Here is a 26,264-nt window from a genome sequence, read left to right on the forward strand (position 1 = left end):
GTTTCTCTTTCGATGGCGGCTTATCGCTGGCCCCTGGGAAAGGTCGCGATGCAATTGCTTTAAATTTGGCGCATCTGCCTCCGGTTGCAGCACTCTCGCGATGAACGGCTGCTATAACACAATAAAATACACGGGCCTGCTCTCCAATCTGCTCTATATGGTAAGCCTGAATCTTGATTCTTGTTACTGAACGGTTAATAATCTTTGGACTTTCAGCTTTTGGGCATAGGAGTGATGTCTGGAGCAGGATTGGGACTGCAAGTGGCGGAGCCCAACACGCCGGAGCACACGTATTTCGTTAAGAGTCTGGTGCTGGGCGGAACCATCTGCATGATCGTGATGTTCGGATGCTATGGAATGGTCTGCAACTTGCTCTGCGTCAATTTGATTGTAAGAGAAACCTTGCATTGGATACCCAACCGCATTGCTGAGTGAATTTCTATATCCGCAGTTCACAATGTTCATACTGATTGCTCTGGCAATGGAATACCTTCAGCTGCACCACTACCACACTCCGTCGCTCAAGAGCGCGGGTGGCGCCTGGCAGCAGCTGGAACTGGCCTGGCATGGTCTGGACAGGGATCCGGAGCTGATGCACCAGTACGAGGCCTCGCGGCACTGCTGCGGCTACAACGGCGCCGACGATTACAAACGCTTGCATCTGCTGGTGCCGGCGAGCTGTTATCAGGCCACTGCCAACGACACCGCCCAGCAGATCTACCCAAGCGGCTGCTTGGAGACGCTCAACCATAGCCAGCGGTACATACAGCAGCGCGATAAGCTATACATGTGGGCCATCGTTGGCCTTGAGGTGGGCAATTGACTTGGGGCTGCAGTTTCTCGAATCTTGAATAACTCTCGACCTTCTCATCCGCAGATCTTTATACTGCTGCAAACGGTGGCACTCAGTGTGCTGCTCTTCAAGCTGCGGCAGCGGCAGCGAATCGCTCGCAGACAGGTGCCACCAGGTGTGCGGCGGGAACCGCGTTCTAACCATGTGTCCGCATCACGAGCCCAGCTACTCCACGACGCTTAATTTAAGATCTTATCAAATGTGCTTGTTTATTGTACAGCCAAGTGGCAAATGCTTATGTATAAATATCATGTGTGATCAGTAGGTGTAAAGACGAGTCTTGCTGGTCAACTGGCAGCATAAGGTGATGCCCAAGATGATGCCCACGACCTGTAAAGGAGGAAGGAATGTGTTAGGACTCATTCGAGATCTATCAGCAATACAATTATTTTTTTACTACAAAAAATTCTTTAAATAATGATAGCTTAACAGATTTTGTTACTTATTCTCGAATATTAGTAGACGTCGGATTTGTGAATTTTTTTAAACGATTTTAATAGATTTGTTTATAAAATCATTATTAGTATAAAGCATAATCTAATTTTGGTTTGTAAAATTCGAATTCATATAAAATCAGTCTAGATATTAGTATCAAATCGTGAGTTGAAAATTTAGGCAAATTATAAAAACGTACTATCTTAGGCAAACTTGTAATAGTCTAAATATGATAATGATACAATCAAGTTAAGGAACTGGTTTTGTTGGAATGGCAAGGGCGTCCGGATTTTTTAAAGATATATAGTCTGTATTCTATGTTATATTAAAAAGTCATAACTACAGATTTATCAGTTTTAAGAACGTGATGGTTTTCTCACCTCGTAGCAAATAAGTCCGATGTGGGCCCACTTCTCGTACCGGTAGATCTTCAGGTATGCTTTCTGCACGGCATCCATGCAACCATTCCCATAAGGCAACAGGGCGTGGATCCCATCCTTGTTGTGGTAGCAGCTGCGCGGTATCTCCATGTTGAGGCTCTTGTAATCCGAGGGGCCCTTGTCGCCACAGCACTCGTACTGGTAGATGAAAAATAAAGGATTTAAAGGACCGCCGGGGCCATAACCGAACAGGGACCCACCTCCTGCTGCAAATGCTTCATGGGTCCCGGATGAGCCAGCTCCTTCATCCATAGATCCATCACGTACACCTCAGTGGCGTCCAGCTGCTTGGTCTCGTTGTGGTGGGACACTTTCCAGATGTGCAAGACTATCAGAACCAGCAGCACACTCAGGTTCTACAACCCAGGCATCCCATGTAGTTCCCATCAATCGACAAATCATCTGTTCTTTGGCTACTCACCACCACCATCACTTTGATGGAACCGAGGATGGCGCCCATGCAGCCGATCAATCCGGCCAAGATCAGGGCACCTGCCATGCCCAGTTGCACATACTTATCGATATGCTCCGTGGAGCCATCGTTGTACTTATCCAGCTCATAGACTCCGGCCAGGACCGCCAGGATCCCAACGATCTGAATGGGTAGTAAAATTATGAATTATGCCTGCGCACATTAAGCGTTTGTTAATGGCCCATGAAATGGGCAAACAAAATCTTCAGAGACAAACTTTCGTCTCGTGGCCGACGTCATCGGAACAACCAAAATAAAAACAAAACTGGCGTAAAAATAAATTAAATTACTTTGGGCTTTATTTTTAAATGGCACATACACAGTTTCCTTTCTTGTTGCTGTCGTTTCGATTGTGCCGAAAATTCGGCTGCCCAAAAAAAAGTGCTGGGAATGAAAACGAGAGCAGAGTGACATCTTGTCTGGTGGATATGGAAATTTCGATTGGGATTTGTTGGCTGCCAAATTGGCCAGCTACTCGGACACCGCACAGAAATTAAAATCGACAATGAAAAATTCTACAAGAATGTAAAGCACTTAATGATCTTGCTTTGACAGGCTGCAAGCGATTTGAGATTTCCATGAGCAACTGTCGCCATTACTCATACGCAGTGTGTGACTCAAGAAGTGCAAGTGACAACTGTTGCATTGACATCATCTACAATGAGTGCCCGACCTTTGATTTGTGTTTTCCAGGATGGATCATGGAAAGTTTTCTTGTGCGGAATGAGTAATAGCACTTGTACATCCAGTAGAAATCCCTTACCAAGGTGATCGTACTGAAGACAACCGAAGTCCATTGCAGGCACACGCGAATCGTGGGCATTTTCCTATTTGCATAAGCAATACTTTTCTATATTTTATCAGTTTTGTTCAACACTCGTGCGAGCAGCGACTCCAGGCAGCGGACGCGTTTCCCGGGAAAATTCGCTTTCCACTCTCGACCGACTGTGCGTGGCGGTGACCGAACCGTTAGTGCCGTCGGATCGGGCCAAAATAAAGCGAAACACGAAAAAAGCGCTAAGAAGCTGCGAACTGTTTACAAATCCGCCGAGTGGCCGTCCGTATCCGTGTCCGTGTCCGTCTCGGTCGCCGTTTCGGCGCTTTGTGTGTCGGTCATTACTCAGGAGACCGGCGTTCACCAGATCTCATGGGTGCCCCGCGTCTTCCTCCCTACACTAGAAAAAATTACTATTAGGCGTTCTCCAAAGATTTATAAGACTTTCCTCCTTCCTTTCCATCTTTCTGTTCTAGAAACAGATGATTGTAAACACTTCTTAGGGTCAAAATAAGTAAATATATACTTAAAGTAAGTCATAGAAAATCCTACGAAATAATGTAGAGAACCGTTCTATTGAAACCCTGAAATTTCAATCGAAATTTTCATATAATAAACTATTAGTATTTAAAAGAATTTTTCATTGAAATGCTATTTTTAGTAAAATTATCATTTAAAAGATCTTTTAATGTTACACCTGTTATTACACGTATGAATAATACCTTATCATTAAAATGAAAGATTTTCTTTGCCATAAGTCAGAGACTTCATTTATAAAATTTAAAAAAACATTTCTTAGAGTGTATCAAATGTTTTCATATATTTTTATATGCGTCTTTATAGGCAGACATATATCTACTTAGCAGATCCGCCGATATCTCACATATAGTGGGCACAAACAACACTTATTGAATATTTTGATTTTGGTTTATTTTTTATTCTACGTTTCTTTTGCCTCCAGATCATCTAAAACTGCTATAAAAATCCATACATATTGGTTTATGTGTTTCCAACAACCGATTTCGGTGATTCGTAGGAGACCTGTTAGAATCTCTCGCGCCGCAATTTGTTGCGCACCGTGATGCCCAAATGGGTGGCGGCTCCCAGGGCGGCAAACTGTGCGGAGATAGCGAAAAATTTGATTAGAGCCCTCCCCTCTATATCTGGAGTCTATTAATGTGGCCCGCCCTTGGCCACCCGATCCCCCGAAAGAATGTGGCCAAGGCCGCCGTGGAACTTACCTCCACCAACAGCAGCAGCCACTTGATGATGAGCCCGACGGCCACGTTGTCGGTGGCATGAGCCTGCACCGCCTGCAGGCAGCCCTCGGTGAAGAGGTAGTCTCCGTGGCGCTGGAACGCCTTGTAGCAGTTATTGGGTATGGCCCTACCCATTAGAATGTAGTCATGGGCGCCCAACTGGCCGCAGCAAGAGTACTGCAATGACATGCAAAACTTAGTCAGTCATCTAAAAATTGAATCTGATAGATGATATTATTGAAAGTTACTTTTGAATGTAAGTAATTAGGGATTGTATGTCTTATAAAGTACCTACAGAAAACCTTGGGCTTATAATAAAACATAAACTCATAGCTCAATATATGAAAGAAGACTTGGTTAAGTAGATTGCTTGCTTGTATGGCAAGCACGTCTATTAATATATGATTTTACTGAATTGCAAAAAATGTGGGACCCCAGAAGGCGACGATTTATAGGAGCTTTAGAGAAGAGTCAAAAAAAATAATCTCGTCTCTAATGGAATTTCCAAAAGTAAGGTAGTTTTCAAGATTCAAACTTGCGAAAGGCTTCCTAGTACATGGACATAATCGTTTCTTCTTGTCTCGATACTGATTTATATAGGTGTATTTCCTATACCTTCTATATATTTTTTATACACCAACTAGAGATTAGCATACCTTTTGTTCAATGAGCGAAATGCGTTCTCCATTGGCCTTTTGATCGGCCCATATGGCCAGGAAGTCCCTCTTGGAGCGCTCCACGTAGTCCGTGGAGTGGGCTGCTGCAATGATGTAGATCTGCAGGCACAGCAGGATCAGCAGGCAGATCACATACTAGCGGGGAAAAGGAAATGGTTTAAAATCTGACTGGTCCTTTCTACTTTACACTTACACTCCAAACAAGGCCGAGGGAAACCCGAGCCGTGGCAAAGCAGCCCAGAAACGAGGTCAGGACCACGAAGGTGCCCACGAAGATCTGGACAACGATGGCGATGTGCTCGAAGGTGCCCGGCGTAGAGCTATTCAGCTCGTACACGGACAGGGCAATCAGAGTCACTCCAATCAGCTGCCAATAAAATAACATGGATTCCATCGATTGAGGTTGTAAGATCCTATGTCACTTATACATACCGAAAGCAGCACATTAAGTATGATAAGAATGGCTTTGATGAACGATTCGCGGCAGGCCATGTTTACCAATCAATAAACCCTATAATTAACAACTGCGTTATCCTTAGTCCCCGCACCTGTTTTCCACTGCGATGACCACGGGAAAAGCGAATGCCTCAAAGAAAACCGACGGCCCTGTTCCCATAAAAGTTGACGTGCGACTGAGCGTAGCGCTTTCTATTTGAAATATGGCGCCCCCAAAAGCGCCAGTTAGTATGTAGGTTCCGCCACTCAACAGAAATCAACTATTCCGCGGCGGTTCTAGATGATACACTGGAAGAAAAAGGACAAGGGCGTCTCTTTCTCATTTATTAAGATAAGTAGTGTCTTCTAATACAACAATTTAGTAAGCAAATGAATATTCGTTTTTTTGTTTGAAAGTTTAGTTTAAGCTAAAACAATATAATAAAAGAAATAACTTTAAATAGAACAACCAGTTATAATAATCATATTGACTTTCCTAACTATATTAATACTCGACTTGGACATAATATTAAAAATATTTTTTTCAAAAATTTATTAGAGGGTTATATTTTGATATATAAATTTGATATTAGCATTGGAACTTTATTTTTTAGAAACAAATAGTTTTTACGTTCAAAATAAAAAGATTTAGGTTTAATCGAATATTTTTGAAAAAAATTCTTTTGTATGTTACCATACCACTTTGTAATATAATTTCTTAATTTAACAGGACCCATTTTAATATTAATTTCCGACTTCTGCAGTATATGTTACTTTTTCAAATCAGACTTTGACAGTACTTAGTTCCCTTTTCTGCTAAGTGTACTTACATATATCATTATTGCGGCGGTTTTATGTGGTGGTATCATGGCTTCTTGTGGGTGGTATGATGTCACAGTGGCGAAAGCTTTCATCGTATTTCCGTCATTAGGGAATGGGAAGGGGCCAACGAATATTAAGCTTTCATTCATCGGAGTGCGCAGAAAAATACATAAGATGAAAGGACATCGTTGAGGGATTTATGGGCAGCCTACTTATTCACCCGCAAATTTGTATGCCAAGCATTTAGCACATTACGTGACGAGCAACAAGTTGTTTGGCCCTGAAAGACGTAAAACTAAAAGTTTCGGCCATCTAAAGCTCGTCGGGACTATGCGTCGTATGCTTAATATTCCCATCACTCTGAACAAACAAACAAACTGACAAACAGCAAATCATGTGAAAACAAACATCGCGCACATTTATTAAGATACTTATAATGTGTAATTGAACTATAAATATGTACTTTAATTACAGGTATGTTTACGGTAGGAGTGAATAATTTATGACTGTCCATTATTTTTGGTTATGAAATGAGAGACCTCAATTCCGAGTTTGAGTTTTTGTACTACGGGGTGAGGTCGAAATTCTTGGAGCTCCTCTTAGAACTCCATGCGCCGCTGCTTATTCTTAAAACTAATTGCCAGGAAAACGGCCAAGGCGAAGCAGATTAACTGAAAGGAAAAGAAGAGATTAAAGTAGAATGGGGATTACAATAGGTTTAAAGATAACCCACCTCAAAGGCCACCAGAACCCAGGACACTATGATGAAGCGCAGCTTGTCGCTCTCATAGAAGCTCTGCAGCTTCTCGATGCACCCCTCCAAGTAAAGATGGTCGGGAACCTGTTTGAGATCTGCATAGCAGCTGGGCGGGATCTGCTGGCTGAGGTGGATGTAGTCCTGGGCGCTGCTCTTGCCGCAGCACTCGTGCTTCTGCTGCAGTGCGTCCATATTGTTGGCCTGCCAGGCCAGCTCCACCACCTCCTGGCCGCTCTTCGCTTCGTACTGGTGGAGGAACAGGAGGGTGCTCACGATCTGCGGAATGGCCAGGATCAGCAGGAACACGGCACTCTGGGGAATAGGAATTATCTTATCTTCTGATTGATTTTCTCAATTAAGTTGACTCACCGTTGCTGTCAGAGCCACCGATTCCCGAATGGCCGCAAAGATTCCAAGCAAAGCGAATACCAGGATGACCGAGCACGCTATGTAGGCAGCTATGACGAATTCTTCGGTCTCCGTATCCGCATTAAAGGCAATCCATCCTATAGCCCCGGCCGCCAGAAACTGAAATTATTACAGTAAAAATTAAGTAGGTCGAATGTATTTTATAGCTCGTTAACAATTTTATGACAACAGGGCTTAGAAATGAATGTGAAAGAAAGTAAAAGAAGAAATATAGGTTTTATTAGAGCAGCTCTATCTATTAATCGAATCAAATGACTCGAACCTTGAACCATCATCAACAAAGGTTTTTGATAACAAAGGTTGGGTTTTTATGGATTTCGAACGTTTTATACTTAACGATTAATGTCTCTTTATTAATATAATATATATTTCTTAGGGCTTTCAAAATATATAGTTATTTTGTGTTAGGCAAGATCGCCTGTACCATATGATACGCTTGCAGTTGCAATTACAAGGGCAATTGCCATTCATTTGTGTGACAATTAACAGCCGCAGTTGAGTGCATCACATAATTTGTCGTTCGGGAAGTTCCCCCTCTGAGCTGTGATAATGTAATGAACCCTCCCCCTGATACCGATTCCCTTAACCGCCCCTTCGGGGGTTGTTCGTGCCCCAGTTTCGGGGCCCGCCCTTCCCGGGACTCCAGTGATTCGATTTCGCTATATGGGTCAGAGTGTAAACCAGAGTGCGAATATTGGTCGAGGGTACGTGGGCATGACATCATCCTGCGGGAGCGGAAATTGGAGCAATTGAAGGCTCTGGCGAAAGTCGGACAGCAGGGAACAGGCCAAAATGTAAACACGGCAGTCATGGCAACCAGAAAACCAGACGGGTGGTATCGGCGGGTGGATATATAGGGGAATATTTTGGCCACCTTGAGGTCGGGCCGTCTATCTCAGGTGTGCACGAAACGGACTAATGACACACATGACGCTTAAAAATACACACCCAAAGAACGCAAAATATCTCAAGCGAATGAATATTTTGAAAAACATTCTCTTTACGACTGTGTGCTCTTCAAAACTATATGGTATAGAATACTATATTTCAAAAATATTCCATTTAGAGGCTCTTTTAAAGTGCGTTTACTTGTGCACCCGTCCCACATGACATCATGCTAATTTCCTTGCACGAAATATGGTTATATATCCACAATACAATATTTATATATATCTGATGTGGTCGAGGTAATTAGTAGTCCATGTATGAAGATGACTTACCCCTAAAATGGCATTCAGAACGATGGAGGTGATCTTAACGCTGGTCGTGGCGCAGCCCATGTTTGTGGAGCTGAAAAACATGTTCAAAGTGCATTAAAAATCCATTCCCAAATTTCCGAAAGCACTTGATCGTTTTTCAAATAAAAGTCTGTTAACCTCTTGACTTCTCTCGCCGCACACGAATATTGTTTGCCTTTGTTTGTTTATTTGCGTTGCTTTGCTGGATTTGAATTAACAACCAAAGTTGTTTCCGCTTAACGTACGCCCGGGATATCCGCTCTCGAAACTGAACTTTTGGGTCTGGCACGTTCTGCGTTCGCTGGCGAACTGAAAGCGGGAAAACTTTTTGTTGTTCTCTTTCCCCATGGCGGTTTGTTTCTTCCCCAATCAAAATAACACTGAAAGAGAGCAGTCTCTCCCCAAAGAGAGCCCTGCACTTGGGGTCAGCGCTCCAAGCCATGACGTCACTTCGAAATGCGTTTCTTTTGAGTGGTGCTTTTATCAGAGTAAATATGAGAAATGGTGAAAGATGGGGAGATTCGGTTATAAGCAATTAATAAATGAAACTTCACTTTGGTATCAAAAATTCCGTTCCATGAAATCAATAAATGCTGCTTTACACTGCTGTGTGTTTCATTCAATGGTGCTTTTATCGCAGACTTAAGTATCTTACGAAAAAAACATGGTAAGAAATAGAATAGATTCGGTTATAGGCAACTAGTAATATGATCAAAGATTAAACAATACATTTATCAAATTAATATTTTTGTGTTAAAGCTACTAGAGATTATACTTCGAATTCGAAGAGGTTTACGTAAAAATTGGTCAACGGGCGTGAGCAGGTTTTGAAGTACTCCTTTCTCAGAGTTAGGATTGTTAAAATCTGCGTCTAAAATACCAAAATCATATAATCTGTGGGATCCGTTCATACCCACAGACAGACGAACCAGACTATATTAAGCCGACTTTTACGATTGACGGGTGTACAAATTTCAACAATTGAACTAACAATCAAACGTTGTAAAATTTCCATAATTTGTTTTCAATTTATTAAAGTCAAAACGTTAATGTTGTTCATTTTAGAACCAGGTTCAATACAATTCACTTAAATTAAAACAAAATGAAAAATGTTGTTTTAGAAAGTATGCTACACAAAATGTATTATATACCCCCTTACAATTTAGTCCTGGATCCGCCACTGGTTCATATAAACAAATTTGTATTCCTCGGCTTTTGACATCTGAAACTGTAAGCTGATGCTTGTTCAATAATTACTCATACAGTCCCCAATCTTGAGTCTCGGTTTCTCTTTCGATACTACGTCTCATCTCTCTAGATTGTAAAGGCGGATTGTTTACGAGTTTGTTTATGGTTGTTATGTCTGGGGTCGAGTATTCCCCTCATTTCCAGTCGAATTCCCCAATTTCTTCCACACCAATATGTATATTATTCATACGTACATATGTATTCAAGCCTATGTAAATGGCGAGGAGGCGTCATTTCAAGCTTTATTATGTTTGTCTCTGGCTTAGTTTCCTATTCATAGCATTATGCATACACCAGCCCACCAGACTTTCGTTTGCGCAACTGATTTGATGAGCTTTCTAGTGGGCAAAACCACTTAACAATGATCTTTTTTGGACAAAATATCTCTGTAAGACATTTTTGAGTTTTTGATATCAAATAAAAATTATTCAACAGTTTATGTAATTTAATTTAACCAAGGATCACCAAAAGGTTTTTAAAATATATATTTATTTTTTAAGTACTCCAGTGCCAAGTCAACTTTACATCGTTTATCGGTTATTTAGTATAAAACATGAAATGTACATGCAATTAACCCTAGCCGAAAAAACGTAAAGCTTAAATAAAATTGTTATAAAGTTTGTTTTTAACATTATAAGTTATCGCTCTCTCCAAAAACTTGCGGAAATAAAGACAGCCATTAGTTTTTACTTTTCTTTTATTTTATATTTGGTTTTCATTTCTTTCAAAACAACATATTTAATAATTTAAGATTTGACGGTATTAAATATAGCACAAATAAAAAAACATCGACTTTATAAAAAAACTCCAATTTTTGAATTTATTTTTAAGGCACTTTCCTTTGCTTGGCAAGTGAGACTGTTTTTTTTTTGGATAGAAAAAAGGTACATTAGTGACGCTTAAAAATGAGAAGAGTGAGGAGATGTATATCCTAATCGGTAAATATTCACTAATAGTTGTATCGCCTCTGGCGATTTGTGTAGTGAATGGCCAAGACGGCAGCCAGCAGGAGGATGACAGCCTAAAAAAAAGCAAAAAGTAAGTAAACAAATATTTCTTTCAAAGTATAGAACAAAACAATACGCACATCGAATCCGAGTAGGCCCCACTCAAAATAGCTCAATGTGGATTGTTCATCCTCGAAAGCCTCCTCCACTCTGCTGAGGCAGCCCTGCACGAAGAGATTCAGGGGATTCACACAGCTGTCGTTCTTGCAACAGCTATTCGGTACCGTGTTGTTCCAGAATTGGTTATTCAGATAGTCCCGGGGACTCTCGCGGCCACAGCAAGAGTACTGAAAAACACGAATTAAATAAATTAGTATTTAAATATACTACGCCTTCTACAGACATCCTATACTCTTACCATCCTCTGAATATAATCCATACTGCCCGGCTCATTCTGCTCCTTTTCCCAGTGGGTCTCAACAGTTTGCAGAGCGTATTTCTTGAACACATCTTTGGGACTCAGGAACATAAAGGCCACTGTAAGTACCAGCAATACCAGAAGCAGTGACACATACTGCAAGCAATTAAAATGAGTTACTCATGGTACGATTCACCTAATTGCATCATTCAGGCAAGTACCGTCCACAGCATGCGCGGCGATTCGCGAACAGCTCCACAGCATCCGAACAGAGAGGTCAACAGGATAATGCCGCCAAGGACCAGGATTCCGATGGCATACTGATCTGGCATCGCTCCCCAGCCGAGTCCGGCAAAAACGAGCACAAGGATGCCAAGTATCTATAAGTATGGCAGACAAATTAGATAAGTAAGATACAAATACGCCCATCGAGCAAATTAATTCAATGATATATATTTGGGGCGTTACCGATAAGCAAGTTACTGTAGAAACGTTAAAACCATATATTTAAAAGGCGATTCTATGTCATTTCTCCAAGACAAAGGCCTGTAAAGCTTCTTCAAAAAAAATTTAGGTTGAAGATCTAATTCAGCAAATCAATTGATTTGTTTTATATTGAAGAAAGGTTATAACTTATAAGATAAGTTATGGAGTAGATAGAGATTTTTATAAGGGTAGTATATAATGTGTAGCTAAATACAAATAGTCCTATTGTATTTTGAGTACACATTTTGAAAATGAAATTTATTATAATGTCTTGTGATTATGCTAACATATGACCTCAGACCTTTGCAACCTTGAAAAGTCCATAGAAAGTTTTGATGCATACTCGCGACGACTAATTTGTCGGCTTGGTCTCATCGCTATTGTCACATACAGGTTTCCATATTCCGTTCGTATTAGCTTTTTGAACGAAATCCAAATGCATGACGCATTTAAACAGTCTCGTTTAGCCGCTTGGCTAATAAAGCTCTCCTCTTGGCTCAAGGAACCCAAAGACCGAGCAGAAACCATTAACAATAGACACTGGCTTACACACACAGATAGCCGCGAAATGTAGTCATAAACCAAACACGCAGCTGAGATGATATCATCTACTGACCAAGTGAACGTATGCCTGGCAACATAGAACCCAAAACACCGATGTTTTCCAAACAAAGTTCAGACACCATCGCAATTAGCTAGCTATTTGTGGAAACAAACCGGCAGATATAGCACTCAGTCTCTTAAAGTACCAGCACCATATGCCAATTTTAATTTGGTGCTCTACTTACCGCCCATAACGCATTAAATAGGAACAGCGAATACTTTAAGGTGCCCGTTGCGCAACCCATTTTTATGTTTTTTCTTTTATTTTTCACTTAAAGTTGAAATCTTAAGTTAGAATCCAATCAAAACACAATGCAACACGTGCAGCAGATTGCTTCTCGGCGGGTAATTTTTAAAATATCGAGATTCTATCGACGAGACCGAATCTGTTAAAGAGTGCGGACTACTCCGGCCACGTTCACGAGCAAACTGAGCTCCCCGAAAACTCTCTCGCACGAAATCCGATCCAAGTTGAGGTCTCCGAAGCTCCAAAGCTGCCGTCACTGCACCATGGGGCAACCGCAAAACTTTTTCTGTCCAAATATATTTTTCAAAAGACATTAAAATAGCTCTTTCTTCTATTAGCGCTCCTTTACTCATCAAAAAAAGTAAAGTAGGAGTACACTTCCATTTTCTTATAATGTTTTCAATTTGTTATCATAAGTTCATTAAAAAAGGCTGTAAATATTACTTTGTACTCAAATGTGTAAGTTATGCCACAAAAAGTGGTCGTTTGCCCCACTATACACAAATGCCGTCTAGCAGTGTTTGTTAAAACAAACAAAAACAGCAAAGGCACACAAACAGCATACAGTAAAACCAGAATAACTCAACCACAATATCGAAACTACACCACTATTTTACAAACCATTTTAGAACTTTTTGATATTCTTATATATATATAATATTTAAATATTTAAACATATATGTGGTTTGCAAGCAATCACACAAGCTTATCAGTTTCAAAAAGCCTTTATACTGACAGAAAAATAAAATTTAATTTTTTTGTTGTTCGAAATTTGTCTGCATTTGAAACTTATTTTGTGAGAATTAGACACAATGATTTAAAAGATCCCCACGTATGTACGATTTTTCTAAACTTGTAAGATTAAACAATTACAATTAAACAAAAAAATTTAAAATACCGTTTTTTTAAATGAATGTTTATAATCTTAGTAATGTCAATTTGATAAGTATTTCTTCACAATACAAATTAACTTAGTTCCTAAAATATTCGATAGCCTATTTCCTAATAAAAAAACTCAACTTAGGGAAGTTCGTCTATACTCGGAGTAGGCAAACGCTTTGAGCAAAGTCAAAAGGCAAAGGCAAAAAAGAAAATTGAAGGTGGGGAACGAACTCTAGTGCTGTTGCTGCCATTCGGAAGCCAAACAAACAGAAAGTGAGGCGGGGAAAGCTCGAAGCGTGGAGCTGGTTATGCTTGACAGAACTGAAATGATATTGAAGTTGGGGGTAAGCTCTATATAGCTCCATTTGCCAGATGTTTAGCTTGGGTCTGTGTGCTATCGACAGGGGACTCGGTCTCATCGGTAACCCTCTCCCCCAGCAATTTACCAGCGATCGGATTTTGTGGGATTGATTCAGCTCGATTGCGTCAGACGACTGACAGTCAATGACGCCACCGCTGGCAAATCAAGAGATTAGCTCAGTCCTCAGAGTCGTAATGGGAACCTAACGTTTTTGCTTAAAGATTAGTTGAATAATCGAATAGCTGAGCTTTGTTATTCTCGAGTTCTCAAAAATAATTGTATTTCGTTTGTATTTGTACAGATAATAGAACAGGATGAGTCGTTTCCGATCTTAAAAAGTATACAAACTGTGAATTAAAAACAACAGTCGAATATAAGCATCGAAATGCTCCCTCCATTCCCAGATTTCCATAATGAAATATGTTTGCTTTCGAAATATCTGCAGATAAGTACCTGCAAATATCGGTATATAAGTATGATGTTATTATTACTTCTCTGAAGTTCCTATAAAACTACGCAAGAATATTATAATGGATTCAAAATGCATTCTTTTCGACCAAATTCCGAAACCAGTCTTTAGTAGCTGTAGCGAATGCGCTGCTTGCGGAATCGTCCGACCAAATAAAAGGCACCAAACACCATGAGAACCTGTGAAAATACAAACTGATGAGATCCCTGAAAGTATATGACCACACATTGAACCTACAGTTATGACCACTGCCATCCAGTTGGAGTCGTTTGCATAGCTGAAAAGAGTCACATAGTTCTGACTGGTCTTCAGGGCGCATCCATCTTGATAGTGGATCTTCTGGGTATTCCCCTGGGGATAACAGCTTGAAGGCAAGGTTTCCCGGCCAATGACCACATAGTCATCGGGGCTATCACGTCCACAACACTCATACTAAACAGATGAGGATTATTCGGGGTAAGAAATTTGTTGATCAAAAATTGTTGAGTGTGGGTTATTTGTTTTTTTCGTTCACATAACAAAGAATACAACAAGAAACTGACAATTTTGGATTTCAAAAAATTTGTCTTTTTAGATTATTGTCATTTTTTCTACTATGACTTTTGTTGACTTTTGATTTTGTAATGTTTGAATGATTTCGGAATCACGTAAGCTTTAGTATAATACCAACCAATGTCTGGTAAATGTCCATTGCACCAGGTTCCACCAGCTCCTCGTTCCATTTTATCTGAACCTCCTCTTTGGCGAACTTCTCAATGTATTCCTCACTAAACTTAAAACCGAAAATGCCCAGCAAGCTTATTATCAGCTGTCCCAACAGTAAGAATCCGTACTGTGTCGATATTGGACACAAAAAGAGTAATATCAGTAAGTTAATAACGGAGAAGATTGGAAGAGAATTCAACTCACCGTTGCGGTCATGCACACGTTCTCCTGGCAGATTCCACAGCATCCCAGAATTGCGGAGACGAAGATAACGCCGCCCAGTCCATATAGGAATACGATGTAGGCAAGAGGGGCTTTCGAGAGGGCAAGCGTAGCAATGGCTATCAGCAATAGACCCGAAAGCTAAAGAAGGATCATAAGGTTTATCAGCGACTATTTAGATTATCTTTCGGCAATGCTATCGCTAAGTAATGTCTGGTCAAGTTTTAAATTATTTCAGTAAATTACCAAAGTATCAGAGAATTTTTAAAAATATAAAATTATGTGTGGTAAATAGGTTTATAGATAAAAGTTCACTCCTAGCATAGGCAAACTCATTTTTAACAACGGGGTGTTGCATTCTACACGAGCCTTACGAACCTTACATTATTAAAAAGCTAAATCAAGTCCTAAAACAAAGAAAAATTATAATATAATCTTTAAACAAGTTTTGGATAATGAGATCTCATTTAACATTCGGTTGCATTGTAATGTAAATTTGATATAATTTTGCAAGCATATGGCATAGTCGTAAAGCATTTTTAGACCAAACAAATTGAAATAAAGGATGGAACACATTGGGGCTAGTCATTGAAGAGCACCAAATGTTTTCCCATGGCTCACAAACAAAAAATATATATTTTGAAATTTTTTATCTAAACAACTTTTCAGTTTCGTGAAACCGGAATGTGAGCTCCCTTGTCAAACCTGCGTATATGTATAAATTAAATTTTTTTTTGGAAATATATAAAGAATTAACGTTTATGATTGCTAATCAAAGCTTGTATGTCAATAAAGTATACAAAAATATACTTTTTACTTACTATAAAATCATGTCAAGTATATCAATCTATTAAAATGTATGCGAGAACTTACCGCATTCAGAGTATTGAGGGTGTTGAGAAAACACTTAACGCAACCAGTAGTGCAACCCATGTTCAGCCAGCGGATAAACTTTTCTTAGGTTTGGAAAATAATTTAACTGAACAACTGAAAAACACAAAGATTCGAATTTGATGGAAGAACGAAGCAGCCTGAACGGACTTCAAAAAGGCAATGAATGCTCAATTTAAATAATCGCCGGCAGCGCACAATTGGCGCTCTTCATTATACCTCCTCAATTGAATGGGTATATTGAATTCGTTGGAAAGTAGAATACCAGTATAGGAAAGCTTTTCCCCATAAAGTGTATATATTATTAATGGGAATTGCTACACTCAAAAAAAAAATCACCATAAATATTAGAAAATCGCCCGTGATTTCAAAACGCCATTGAATTAAGAAATATTTTCTTGATTATAGAAAAAATGTCTACAATTTGAGGAATTCGCCATAATTTTTTTTTTTTTTTTGTAATGAAGAAGAGGAAGAATCGCATTTTTTCTATAACTAATGGCGAATTTTTCTTGATTTTTTTTCTTGAATTAATGGTAAATTCTTACTTAAATTTAGGAAAGAAATACCCATATTTTAAGAGAAAGTGACTTTTTTTTATACATTTTGATGGTGGTCTAGCTGATAAAGACGTCCGGCCAATAAACAATCGAACAAAAGTACCTGGTTCGAGCCCACGCCACGGCAAGTGTACCCTTTGTTTATTTATTTTTCTTTTTTTTTTTAATTTATGTAATTTTTGTTCTTATTAGTTTCACTTTTCTATTTACCAAATTGTTTAAACGGTTGTTAAAAAGGTTTACATTAGAATAAGCGTTATTGGTATGCGTAAAGCTGGACCAAAAACACCTTAGCCCTCTTTAGTCATTGTATGACAAGAAGCACGCGTGGCCGAATGGTTAAGACGTCTGGCTATGGTGTGAGCAGTTGCGGGTTCGAGTTCACGCCGGGGTTGTCTGAGGTAAGGATTTTTACAGTTGTTATATTTATTTATATGTTTATAAAAAGTATTTATATAAAATAAATCTTTAATAGATTCAGGTAAATATAAAAATTTACAGACAGTGTTCCCATTTAATAATTGCCATTAAAATTAGAAACGGTTTTATCTATTTCAAATCCAAAATTGGTATACAAAACCAACCAAACTCCTCAAATGTTAAAAAAAGGTAATCTTACATTATAATTAATTTTTTTCTTATTTTAACAAAATTTTCCTTCAATTTAAGGTTTTTTACCATACGTTTAAGAAAAATTTGTCATTATTTCCAGAAATGGCAAACCATAAATTTAAGAAAATTATTTATTTAAAATAAAGGTGAGTCGCCGTTGGATGAAAATCATAGGCGATTTTCTTGATTTAAAGGCGAATTTCTTGATTTAAGGGCGATTTTTTTTTTGGGTGTAGCTGATTCGATCTAGCCAAGTCCGTCTATATACCCGTCCGTCCGTATAAAACTTCCACGCCCATTATAACGCCCAGAATTTCCAGAACTTGGTTGTGGGGGAATGTTGAAAAAATTACATATTACATATACTTTTTACCCGCGTGGAGGGGTCTATCCCCCATTTTCCCCCGAGGATCCGCGCATGTTCACTATTGAACTGATATGCATTTATTTTGTCAAAACTTTAAGTCAATTACACTTTAGTCAGTGAAATCTGTGTCAGTTGTAGCGCCCCTTGAAGGCATATTTATTTTTTAATTGTTTAACAGATTAACGGGTATCTGGTAGTCGACACTGTTGACTACATCCTTCTCTTTAGCTTTAAAATCTTCTCTCTTCGTCAATGCTGCCAAAAACAATAAAGATAAATACAAAAGCGGGGAACTCGTTTAGACTATGGAATTTATTTATAATTTCTTTTATTTATTATTTCCATAATTTCCTAATGGCAAAACGGCTAAGTTGGTTAAATTTGATTATCAAAAAATATGCTGGGATGTCCTCGGCCATCAGTCGTTGATAGGGGTTTCCCCGTCCTTTATCTTGGTTTTGTCATGCTTGCGAGCCTTGCCCAAATAGTAAGCAGTGAACAAGATCAAAAACTGCAATTTAAATAAATATAATTTCATAACATATTCGATGTGGAATTTAAATAGAGATACCCTACATCCCTACGTCTGAATTTAAACCAACTTCAATTAATTTATTAATTAAATTTTTCGTTTCAGTTACTTACAGAACTAGGCGCTGTTTCTTGATTTTAAACCTGACACTCAAAAATATATATATAGATATTAGGATCCTGTATGACTACGACATTAAAATAAATAAATCGTACAAACAACAAAATTTGGTTGGTAAAATGGACCTACAGTTTATTGGTTGTATGTTTTTTTCTTTGTGCTTCGCTTACTATTTAGTAGTTAATTCCTAAATCAGTCTTTAGTAGCTGTAGCGAATGCGCTGCTTGCGGAATCGTCTGACCAAATAAAAGGCACCAAGCACCATGGGAACCTGTGGAAAAACAAATTGATCAGATCCCTCCAGTATATAGCCACTGTTACATTAAACTTACAGTTGTAGCCACTGCAATCCAGTTAAGGCCCTTTGCAACGCCGAAAAGACCCACAAAGATCTTACTGGTCTTCAGGGCGCATCCGTCTTGATAGTGGATCTCCTGGGTATTCCACTGGGGATAACAGCTTGAAGGTAAGGTTTCCCGACCAATGTCCACATAGTCATCGGGGCTATCACGTCCACAACACGAATACTAAACAGATGGGGATTATTCGGGGTAAAAAATTTGTTGAGAAAAATTGTATAATGGCAGTTTTTCATTGCAAATATATATTTGCAATTTAACGATTATTGCAATTTTTCCTATTATGATTGACTTTTGTAATGTTTGAACGAGTCTTAAATCACGTATGCTTTAGTATAATACCAACCAATTCCTGGTAAAAGTCCATTGCACCAGGTTCGACCAGCTCCTCGTTCCATGTTATCTGAACCTTCTCTTTGACGAACTTCAGAATGTATTCCTTACGGAATTTGAAGCCGAAAAAGCTTATTATCAGCTGGCCCAACAGCAAGAATCCGTACTGTGTCGATATTGGACACAAAAAGAGTAATATCAGTAAGTTAATAACGGAGAAGATTGGAAGAGACTTCAAACTCACCGTTGCGGTTATGCACACGTTCTCCAGGCAGATTCCGCAGCATCCCAGAATTGCGGAGACGAAGATAACGCCTCCCAGTCCATATAGGAATACGATGTAAGCAAGAGGGTCTTCCAAGAGGGCAAGCGTAGCAATGGCTATCAGTAATAGTCCCGAAAGCTAAAGAAGGATCAAAAAGTTATCATTTAGATTATCTTTCGGCAACGCTATCGCTAAATAATGTCATTGACTCTGGTCAAGTTTTAAATTATTTGAGTAAATTATCAAAATATCAGATAACTTTTTAATAATGGAAAATGATAAATGGTAAATGGGTTTATAGATAAAAGTTCACCCTTAGCATAGGCAATATCATTTTTAGCATCGGGGTGTGGTGTTGTGTTTCACACCAAATATCATTGCTTACGAACAAAGCAAAATATCAATATAAGCTTTAAACAAGTTTTGGATAATAAGATCTCATTTAACATTCTTTTGTATTGTAATTTAAATGTGATACAATTTTGGAAGCACATGACATATTCGTAAAGCATTTTTAGACCAAACAAATTGAAAAAAAGGATGAAACAAATTGGAAGAGCACCAAATGTTTTCACATGGCTCACAAACAAAAAATATATATTTTGAACTTTTATTTCTAAGCAACTTTTTAGTATCATGAAACAGGAATGTGAGCTTCCTTGTCAAACCTGCGTATATGTTCACAGAAAAAATAAAATACCAAATCTGGTTATCAATCGTGTATTTTTTCATATCAATTTAAGTTTCTTCGAACATATAAATGGGAATTTTTAATTAATGATTGAAGCACATATCAAATTTTTGACAAAACTATGGTTTTTTTAATACCGGTACGGTGTTTTTCAATATCAAACTGATAAGCTTTCATATGAAACTAATATACTTTCATGTTTTTCAATATCAAACTGATATGCTTTCATATCAAACTCATCAGACTGATATTCTTTCATATTTTGTTTGTAATTTTTCATATCATATTTGTAAAATCAATATTAGCCAGTTTTGGTTTTACTTTTCTTCTTTTTTGCTTTTGCAAATTGAATGTTCCACTTTTATATAAAAACTTTTTGTTGAATGTCAGAGTGACCACGGCAATTAAGTCAAAAAATAAATTTTAAACCATCACTGTGGATGGCAGTCCACTTAGTGACGAAGCGCACCGGGAGAGTGTACGAAGGCGACTACTATACATATATATATACGAAGAAATGAAAATTTTCTGTGATCCTCCGATCGTTACAAGGTATACATTAATCGAAAGGTATCGCAAAAACTAAAAGGATTGCATACAAAGACATACAAAAATCAATTGGTTTGGGAGATAGGGCGGTGAAAGTGTAAAAGTGAATATTTAGAAAATTTGTTCTTTTGCCGTTGGGGAAAAATGTGCAAGTGCATTAGTCTAATTGTAATACGCGTCGAATGGCACCTCATTTGTTAAAATCCAATGCCCCGTTCAAAAGTTATACGCAAAACAAGATTTTGGCGCACTCCTCAATATAAAAACTTTATGCTGCTCTCACGATTTTGGGTTTATCCTCAAAGTGTGTAGCCCTTGAGATTCCTCAACTTTTGATTAAGACACGTTATAAAAAATCACGTTTTAAAGTTGTTGTTCAACAATAATTGCCACATTCACCAGTTCGGAACATATAACATTGCCTGAGCATTCAACTTTTTTTGTGCGTATCCAAACTCTATTTTAAGGTCCAGGAAGTTATAATATAATCTTAATATAAGAATCTTTAGTTATACCACTCTTGGAAGAACTCGCTTCGGCGGGAAAACAGCTATAAATAGTTAAATTTCGTATTAATTTTATATGAAAAAAGCGATTTATGAAAATGGAGGAAACAATATCAAACGCGTATTGTTCCGCTTTTTTTCTCTGTGTATAAATATAAATTTCTTCGAATATATATAAAAATAAAAATATACTTTTTACTTATACGTATATGTCACGTATATTAATCTATTAAAAAATATTCAGGAACTTACCGCGTTCAGAGTACTGAGGGTGATGAGAAAACACTTAACGCAACCAGTAGAGCAACCCATATTCAGCCAGAGGATAAGCTTTTCTTATGTTTGGAAAATAATTTAACTGAACAACAACAAAAAACAAAGATTATAATCTGTTGGAAAAACGAAGCAGCCTGAACGGACTTCAGAAAGGAAATGAATGTTCAATTAAAATAAACGCCGGCAGCGCACGGTTGGCGCTCTTTATTATACCTCCTTCTAGTAAATTAAAAGGGTATATTGTATTCGTTGGAAAGTAGGATACCAGTAAAAAAAAATCGTTGCGTTTAAAAATAATGTTGAATAAAATACATATTACATATACTTTTTTATCCGAGTGGGGGGTCTACCCCCATATCCCCCTCTATTCGCCCATGCTAAGAACTGAAATGCATTTAATTTGTCAAAACTTCAAGTCAATCAAACTTCAGTCAGCAAAGCCACGGTCGGTTGTAGCGCCTTAACAGGTTAACGGGTATCTGATAGTCGAGACTGTTGACTACATCCGTCTCTTTAGATTTCAGATATTCTCTCTTCGATAATGCTGCCAAAAGCAATAAAGATATATACAAAAGCGGGGAACTCGTTTAGACTATGGAAAGTATTTATTTTCTAATGGCAAATCGGCTAAGTTGGTTAACTTTTTTTTATCAATAATTATGCTGGGATGTCCTCGGCCATCAGTCGTTGATGGGGGTTTCCTCGTCCTTTATCTTGGTTTTGGCATGCTTGCGAGCCTTGCCCAAATAGTAAGCAGTGAACAAGCCCAAAAACTGAAATTTAAATAGATATAATTCATTAAAATATTCGATGTGGAATTTAAATAAGGATACCCTATATTCCTTCGTCTGAATTTAACTTAACTTAAGTTAAATTATAATAAATAATATAATCTTTCTTATTTCCATTACATAAGGAACTAGGCGCTAATTCTTAGTTTTAACACACTGACATTCAAAAATATATATTTTGAGGTTTATTAGATGGAATTTGAATAATCGTACAAACACCAAACTTTTGTTGGTAAAATTGGCCGATGAAGATAGTTTAGTAACTACAGAAAATTGTAGTTTACTATTTTAAATGGTTTTGTGTTTTTTTGTTTGTGTTTTGCTTACTGTTTAATGGTTAAGCCACTTTACTTGAAACTTATATTCCCTAAGGTCTTGAACATACTTCCACACAACCTGGAAGTCACTTTTAAAAACTGAAATTTGAAAATTACCGTTATCATAATGAATTAAATTAATAACTTTATGCTTTTGTAGGTTTATACTTATTATAACAACATTTTTCAAACTCTATTTTATGGGTTGGATAACTATAAAAATAGTTATTCAGCTAATATCCATAATTTGGGTCCATTCTACCCTTTCCTATAGGTATAACTATAGTTATAACTATTTTTTGTAGTAACCCTTACGTTTTTGTATACGTAAAAGTAACTATTTGATGGGCAAAATTGACAATTTGATGGTTGGGGACCGTTTTACTATTATATTTATGCTCTTTTCTGGGTACCTTAAAACAAGTTAGATTACTCTTTTAAAGCATTTGCCACACAAAAAAATATTTTTATAAATTATGATTACCTCGAGGCCAATGATTGCCATGCAGCTGAAGTAGTTGAGTTCCGCCTGCATCCTCAAGTTGCCGGTTGCCTTGGTGGAGCAGCCCTCCTCGTAGACGTGCGCCGGCTTGGAGCAGTCGAAGGCGTAGCAGCAGCTGCTGGGCAGGGCTCCGTGCTCCTCCTGGAGATAGTCCTGCGGTCCCTCCAGGCCGCAGCAGCCGAAGAGAGTGTGCACCGGCTGCATCCTGTCGTCGCTGTGCGTCTTCCGGTCAAACAGGTCGCGCATGCGCTCCGCAAACCTGCCCATCAGCTCCTCCCGCATCGCCGTGAAGGCGAAAAGGTACGAGCCCAGCGCGGCTATTACCAGACCACTGAAAATCAAGTACTAAGGGAAAGGAAAACTTACAAGATGTTTCGAAAGGAAGCAAGGGAGTACTCACGTATAGGGAGTACTTATAGGACTCCTTCAGGGCCACGTACATGCCCAGGAAGGCGACTCCAAACACTGCCACCCCGCAAAGGGCCGTTCCATAGCTGCCGTAGGGTGAGACCGCCGAACCCCAGGTGACCACGCCGCAGGAAAAGAAGAACACGTTACACGTCTAGGAGTTTAAAACAAAGAAAAATATTTAGTAACTCTGTTCAAAGGCTTAGCTTCAAAGTTTAGGGGTTAGCAAAATCCCGCAGAACGCATTTATATTTGTCGTGACAAAAAGCCTAGAACTTTTTGAAATAGAATATTAAAACGGTTGTGATAATAATATGTAATTATAATTAAACATATGTTAGATCTTCAAATTCCGGAAATTATTTGTACTACACAAGAATTTTGTAACACGAAAGTGATTACATGATATTTTGCCCTTAGAAAAATTAATGAAGAGAGGATATACATATATATATTTGGGCCATTTCTAATTTATTAAATTCTGTTTTAAACCTAGAATCTTTGTCCATAGACTGCAGCGCATTTCATTAAATCCAATATTGTATTTTTAGGAGCGGAATACAAATTTGAATTACTCATATTATGTACACTTGGCAGTTTAATAAGATTGAAAATAGCTTTTCCCTATTATGAGTAATATAGCTACTTATATACTTATGTAATATTTAAAAGTTTAAAAAATTATTGCTCCTACTAGTGTTATGTTATTTAGTCAAACGGGAAATTCGTAGACAATAGCCAAGGGAACATTCACATGATGAGAAATTAATTTACCAAATAAACATAATAACAATTTTAATTGACGTAAGCCGAGCGCCAGAATTGTGAAAGTGGCAATTGTAAACAGCTGGCCGGCGGAATTATGTAAATTAGTGAACAGGTATTATTTATAAATATATTTAAGATTGCATCGATTTGTTTATAGTCTTTAGCGGCCTTTTGGCAATGATATGTGCTCTCTTGGGAAAGATTTCCCACATGAGCTGAGCACAATATTGATTTTTCTGCTGATTTTCGCATCACCGGGTGTTGTGCAAGATTCTCATTTGGGTCAGGCCAGGCCGCGGGATGTGGGGAAAGGTCGGGGTCGGGGTCGTGGAATTGGAATTGGAATGGGCAAATGCGCATCTATTTTTACTTACCACAATAAGAATGCAAGTGGCCAGTAGGCCGTATTTCCAAGGCGTTATGGCGAACGACTTCTCCATGCTGCCAACTGTGAACTAACAGGATTGTTAGATTTTACCCGTGAGTCCCCTCGACAGTAATGTTTCCTACGTGCTTTTGCACACAATTCCCTGGATGACGATAAAACGGAGTCGTAAACCTCGGGGGGTCTGGTAATTCCCTCGACTTACACTATGCCACTGGATTGGGGTTGGGCATTGTTTACTTGCGTACTAGTAGCACACTCGACTCGTAGCCTGAAGCCCTCTCTGGATTGGGGCTCGTGTTGATGCCACAAAAGCTGGCCTGCGACTGAGCCAAAAAGTGAGTGCGCCAGGTGCCGCAAACACTCGTCAGATACTCACCACCGACCAAAGTAGAGAACCCAGTGGAACCAAAACAAACAGCGAACTATCATCAACGTGGTGACAATGACGCAGGCGCATTTTCGAGTAGCATACAGGGTGTCTTTATCTACAGCTGGAGGTATAACATATGTTTGAATTCAATAACGCCCAGTGAAATAACGCCCATTTTGTCTAATCTTGCTTTTTTTAAAATAATTAATATCAAACACTTTAAAATTAGAGACCCTGAACTCAGGTTCGCTATAATAATACCAGACAGAAGTTTGAAAACCCACCAAGCAGACATTCACTTAGGCATTTTTGTAAAATGAACAGGTAACAAATTATTACTTTCTTGTTTTGGATCCTAGCCAATCTCAGATATAGTAATTTGTTTCTTATTTTACATTTACGGCTTTAATTGTATTTTAAATACTTGCTTTCATAGGTTTAAAATCAGTCACCAAGCGAAGTCATCAATCCACCGAAAATCCCCTTTATGCGTTCAGTCGATAGCAATTAGCGTTTGAAATATTAAAAACTAGAGCTCATTTTCGTCATGGATTAGATCAACAACTGGTTAATGTTGAATTGAAATAAATCACTTGTTCAGTGACAATACAATGGCTAAATTTGTAAGACAAGTTTTCGGACTGTTCCTGTGCTTGCATTGTGTGACAGAGCTCCACGTAAGTTTGTAAGTTTGGTAAAATCTTCATTCTAATTCAGGATAATCCATTTCACAGGGACTCTTCATGAAGTTCACCAATGTGACCTGCGAAAGCAAGGACCTCAACATGGGTACTGTGGAGTACTGTGAGTTGAAAACACTTGGCAAAAATAAAAACAGTGTACGACTACGCTACAGTATGCTCAAGCCAGTATTTGGCAATATAGGGGTAACGAATTAGTCAACAATATATTATATTTGGTTTTTCAAAATCTACCCTTACTTTACAGTTTCATTTTCAGCTAATGACGAAGGGTAGTGAAAGACTCGACGGGACTTCAAATTGGCAGCCCTTTCTCTATGCAATGAACCTTGATTTGTGTCGATTTTGGAAGAACCGTCAAAATTACTTGGCCAGGATGGTGTTTGTTCTTATAGAAGGTCATTCGAATCTAAACCACAGCTGCCCCTATTCGGTCAGTTGAGCAAATCCAATTCATAGCTAATGGGCGATTTTCAAGTAATATTTATTTTTAGAAAGAGAAATACATTGCTATAGATGGCATTACCAATACTGACGTTTCTAACCAGATCCGTGGAATGCCTTTGGCCAAGGGTTTCTACGCATTGTTCACAAAGTGGTCAACAGACAACATTACACGAGTTCTGACCAACTTTTACTTTGAAGTTTTGAGTGTTTGAAAAATAAGTAAATAGATTTTGTACCCTGTATGTATTTTAGATTAAACTAAATGAATTAGTTCTCTACTTTCCAAAAATCTGAAAACAACTTTTAATATAAAAATAAAGTTCAACGAGCT

General features: G+C 38.4%; 9 protein-coding genes across 11 annotated transcripts; 2 read left to right on the forward strand and 7 right to left on the reverse strand.

Moving 5' to 3' along the window:
- The first annotated feature begins 3 nt into the window (after positions 1-3).
- Positions 4-1,117, forward strand: Tsp42Ep (Tetraspanin 42Ep). Its single transcript, XM_017084857.4, has 4 exons — positions 4-160; positions 217-390; positions 452-811; positions 878-1,117. The coding sequence occupies exons 1-4, from the start codon at positions 101-103 to the stop codon at positions 1,034-1,036; spliced, it is 753 nt and encodes a 250-aa protein (XP_016940346.3). The 5' UTR covers positions 4-100; the 3' UTR covers positions 1,037-1,117.
- On the reverse strand, positions 1,037-3,312 carry Tsp42Eo (Tetraspanin 42Eo). Of its 2 annotated transcripts, none has more exons than XM_070995063.1 (5): positions 2,874-3,312; positions 2,150-2,323; positions 1,929-2,084; positions 1,669-1,866; positions 1,037-1,183 (listed from the first exon to the last, which is right to left on the reverse strand). In XM_070995063.1, the coding sequence occupies exons 1-5, from the start codon at positions 3,021-3,023 to the stop codon at positions 1,112-1,114; spliced, it is 750 nt and encodes a 249-aa protein (XP_070851164.1). In that variant the 5' UTR covers positions 3,024-3,312; the 3' UTR covers positions 1,037-1,111. The 2 variants fall into 2 exon arrangements, with proteins under 2 accessions (XP_070851164.1, XP_016940362.3); XM_017084873.4 differs by having other exon boundaries at positions 2,964-3,309.
- A 576-nt stretch (positions 3,313-3,888) lies between these two features.
- Positions 3,889-5,545, reverse strand: Tsp42En (Tetraspanin 42En). Its single transcript, XM_017084879.4, has 5 exons — positions 5,344-5,545; positions 5,105-5,278; positions 4,891-5,046; positions 4,217-4,411; positions 3,889-4,091 (listed from the first exon to the last, which is right to left on the reverse strand). Exons 1-5 carry the CDS (start codon positions 5,401-5,403, stop codon positions 4,020-4,022), a joined length of 657 nt encoding a protein of 218 aa, XP_016940368.2. The 5' UTR covers positions 5,404-5,545; the 3' UTR covers positions 3,889-4,019.
- Positions 5,546-6,560: 1,015 nt separating this feature from the next.
- Positions 6,561-8,906, reverse strand: lbm (late bloomer). Its single transcript, XM_017084884.4, has 5 exons — positions 8,731-8,906; positions 8,575-8,644; positions 7,295-7,453; positions 6,902-7,237; positions 6,561-6,839 (listed from the first exon to the last, which is right to left on the reverse strand). The coding sequence occupies exons 2-5, from the start codon at positions 8,632-8,634 to the stop codon at positions 6,768-6,770; spliced, it is 627 nt and encodes a 208-aa protein (XP_016940373.2). The 5' UTR covers positions 8,635-8,644; positions 8,731-8,906; the 3' UTR covers positions 6,561-6,767.
- A 1,724-nt stretch (positions 8,907-10,630) lies between these two features.
- Positions 10,631-12,726, reverse strand: Tsp42El (Tetraspanin 42El). Its single transcript, XM_017084880.4, has 5 exons — positions 12,480-12,726; positions 11,427-11,585; positions 11,206-11,361; positions 10,928-11,134; positions 10,631-10,861 (listed from the first exon to the last, which is right to left on the reverse strand). The coding sequence occupies exons 1-5, from the start codon at positions 12,537-12,539 to the stop codon at positions 10,790-10,792; spliced, it is 654 nt and encodes a 217-aa protein (XP_016940369.2). The 5' UTR covers positions 12,540-12,726; the 3' UTR covers positions 10,631-10,789.
- A 1,481-nt stretch (positions 12,727-14,207) lies between these two features.
- Positions 14,208-16,232, reverse strand: Tsp42Ek (Tetraspanin 42Ek). The gene is made up of 5 exons (XM_017084881.4): positions 16,054-16,232; positions 15,163-15,321; positions 14,924-15,085; positions 14,491-14,685; positions 14,208-14,432 (listed from the first exon to the last, which is right to left on the reverse strand). Exons 1-5 carry the CDS (start codon positions 16,111-16,113, stop codon positions 14,361-14,363), a joined length of 648 nt encoding a protein of 215 aa, XP_016940370.3. The 5' UTR covers positions 16,114-16,232; the 3' UTR covers positions 14,208-14,360.
- Positions 16,233-17,904: 1,672 nt separating this feature from the next.
- On the reverse strand, positions 17,905-21,394 carry LOC108017765 (tetraspanin-18B). Of its 2 annotated transcripts, XM_017084882.4 has the most exons (6): positions 21,218-21,394; positions 19,199-19,357; positions 18,968-19,120; positions 18,595-18,789; positions 18,433-18,533; positions 17,905-18,121 (listed from the first exon to the last, which is right to left on the reverse strand). In XM_017084882.4, exons 1-5 carry the CDS (start codon positions 21,275-21,277, stop codon positions 18,462-18,464), a joined length of 639 nt encoding a protein of 212 aa, XP_016940371.3. In that variant the 5' UTR covers positions 21,278-21,394; the 3' UTR covers positions 17,905-18,121; positions 18,433-18,461. The 2 variants fall into 2 exon arrangements, with proteins under 2 accessions (XP_016940371.3, XP_070851165.1); XM_070995064.1 differs by lacking the exon at positions 17,905-18,121 and having other exon boundaries at positions 18,369-18,533.
- Positions 21,395-21,824: 430 nt separating this feature from the next.
- Positions 21,825-24,774, reverse strand: Tsp42Ej (Tetraspanin 42Ej). The gene is made up of 5 exons (XM_017084866.4): positions 24,618-24,774; positions 24,402-24,557; positions 23,252-23,413; positions 22,834-23,196; positions 21,825-22,014 (listed from the first exon to the last, which is right to left on the reverse strand). Exons 2-5 carry the CDS (start codon positions 24,465-24,467, stop codon positions 21,922-21,924), a joined length of 684 nt encoding a protein of 227 aa, XP_016940355.1. The 5' UTR covers positions 24,468-24,557; positions 24,618-24,774; the 3' UTR covers positions 21,825-21,921.
- Positions 24,775-25,237: 463 nt separating this feature from the next.
- On the forward strand, positions 25,238-26,200 carry LOC108017768 (uncharacterized). The gene is made up of 4 exons (XM_017084885.4): positions 25,238-25,462; positions 25,520-25,672; positions 25,734-25,919; positions 25,981-26,200. Exons 1-4 carry the CDS (start codon positions 25,397-25,399, stop codon positions 26,143-26,145), a joined length of 570 nt encoding a protein of 189 aa, XP_016940374.3. The 5' UTR covers positions 25,238-25,396; the 3' UTR covers positions 26,146-26,200.
- Positions 26,201-26,264: the final 64 nt, after the last annotated feature.

Source organism: Drosophila suzukii, chromosome 2R, assembly GCF_043229965.1.
Source record: "Drosophila suzukii chromosome 2R, CBGP_Dsuzu_IsoJpt1.0, whole genome shotgun sequence".
Lineage (NCBI taxonomy): Eukaryota > Metazoa > Arthropoda > Insecta > Diptera > Drosophilidae > Drosophila > Drosophila suzukii.

Bases quoted from the DNA above. Each gene is read 5' to 3' on its own strand.
- lbm (XM_017084884.4), bottom strand. From the start codon at position 8,634: ATGGGCTGCGCCACGACCAGCGTTAAGATCACCTCCATCGTTCTGAAT. The intron at 7,454-8,574 runs GTAAGTCATCTT...TAATAATTTCAG, and splicing joins TTCTGAATGCCATTTTAGGG to TTTCTGGCGGCCGGGGCTAT. The intron at 6,840-6,901 runs GTGGGTTATCTT...TTTTCCTTTCAG, and splicing joins GGGTTCTGGTGGCCTTTGAG to TTAATCTGCTTCGCCTTGGC.
- LOC108017765 (XM_017084882.4), bottom strand. From the start codon at position 21,277: ATGGGTTGCTCTACTGGTTGCGTTAAGTGTTTTCTCATCACCCTCAGT. The intron at 19,121-19,198 runs GTGAGTTTGAAG...ATATCGACACAG, and splicing joins ACGTGTGCATAACCGCAACG to TACGGATTCTTGCTGTTGGG. The intron at 18,790-18,967 runs GTTGGTATTATA...CCATCTGTTTAG, and splicing joins TGGACTTTTACCAGGAATTG to TATTCGTGTTGTGGACGTGA.
- Tsp42Ep (XM_017084857.4), top strand. From the start codon at position 101: ATGAACGGCTGCTATAACACAATAAAATACACGGGCCTGCTCTCCAAT. The intron at 161-216 runs GTAAGCCTGAAT...TTGGACTTTCAG, and splicing joins TCTCCAATCTGCTCTATATG to CTTTTGGGCATAGGAGTGAT. The intron at 812-877 runs GTGGGCAATTGA...TCTCATCCGCAG, and splicing joins GGGCCATCGTTGGCCTTGAG to ATCTTTATACTGCTGCAAAC.
- Tsp42Ej (XM_017084866.4), bottom strand. From the start codon at position 24,467: ATGGAGAAGTCGTTCGCCATAACGCCTTGGAAATACGGCCTACTGGCC. The intron at 23,414-24,401 runs GTAAGTAAAAAT...TTAAACTCCTAG, and splicing joins CCACTTGCATTCTTATTGTG to ACGTGTAACGTGTTCTTCTT. The intron at 22,015-22,833 runs GTAATCATAATT...TTTAAATTTCAG, and splicing joins TGGCAATCATTGGCCTCGAG to TTTTTGGGCTTGTTCACTGC.
- Tsp42Eo (XM_070995063.1), bottom strand. From the start codon at position 3,023: ATGCCCACGATTCGCGTGTGCCTGCAATGGACTTCGGTTGTCTTCAGT. The intron at 2,085-2,149 runs GTGAGTAGCCAA...CCTGGGTTGTAG, and splicing joins CCATCAAAGTGATGGTGGTG to AACCTGAGTGTGCTGCTGGT. The intron at 1,867-1,928 runs GTGGGTCCCTGT...TTCATCTACCAG, and splicing joins TGAAGCATTTGCAGCAGGAG to TACGAGTGCTGTGGCGACAA.
- Tsp42El (XM_017084880.4), bottom strand. From the start codon at position 12,539: ATGGGTTGCGCAACGGGCACCTTAAAGTATTCGCTGTTCCTATTTAAT. The intron at 11,586-12,479 runs GTAAGTAGAGCA...CCATACTTATAG, and splicing joins TATTTAATGCGTTATGGGCG to ATACTTGGCATCCTTGTGCT. The intron at 11,362-11,426 runs GTACTTGCCTGA...AATTGCTTGCAG, and splicing joins CGCCGCGCATGCTGTGGACG to TATGTGTCACTGCTTCTGGT.
- Tsp42En (XM_017084879.4), bottom strand. From the start codon at position 5,403: ATGGCCTGCCGCGAATCGTTCATCAAAGCCATTCTTATCATACTTAAT. The intron at 4,412-4,890 runs GTATGCTAATCT...ATGTCATTGCAG, and splicing joins TTTCGCTCATTGAACAAAAG to TACTCTTGCTGCGGCCAGTT. The intron at 4,092-4,216 runs GTAAGTTCCACG...ATCTCCGCACAG, and splicing joins GGCTGCTGCTGTTGGTGGAG to TTTGCCGCCCTGGGAGCCGC.
- Tsp42Ek (XM_017084881.4), bottom strand. From the start codon at position 16,113: ATGGGTTGCACTACTGGTTGCGTTAAGTGTTTTCTCAACACCCTCAAT. The intron at 15,086-15,162 runs GTGAGTTGAATT...ATATCGACACAG, and splicing joins ACGTGTGCATGACCGCAACG to TACGGATTCTTACTGTTGGG. The intron at 14,433-14,490 runs GTAGGTTCAATG...GTATTTTCACAG, and splicing joins GGATGGCAGTGGTCATAACT to GTTCTCATGGTGTTTGGTGC.
- LOC108017768 (XM_017084885.4), top strand. From the start codon at position 25,397: ATGGCTAAATTTGTAAGACAAGTTTTCGGACTGTTCCTGTGCTTGCAT. The intron at 25,673-25,733 runs GTAACGAATTAG...CTTACTTTACAG, and splicing joins CAGTATTTGGCAATATAGGG to TTTCATTTTCAGCTAATGAC. The intron at 25,920-25,980 runs GTCAGTTGAGCA...ATTTATTTTTAG, and splicing joins ACCACAGCTGCCCCTATTCG to AAAGAGAAATACATTGCTAT.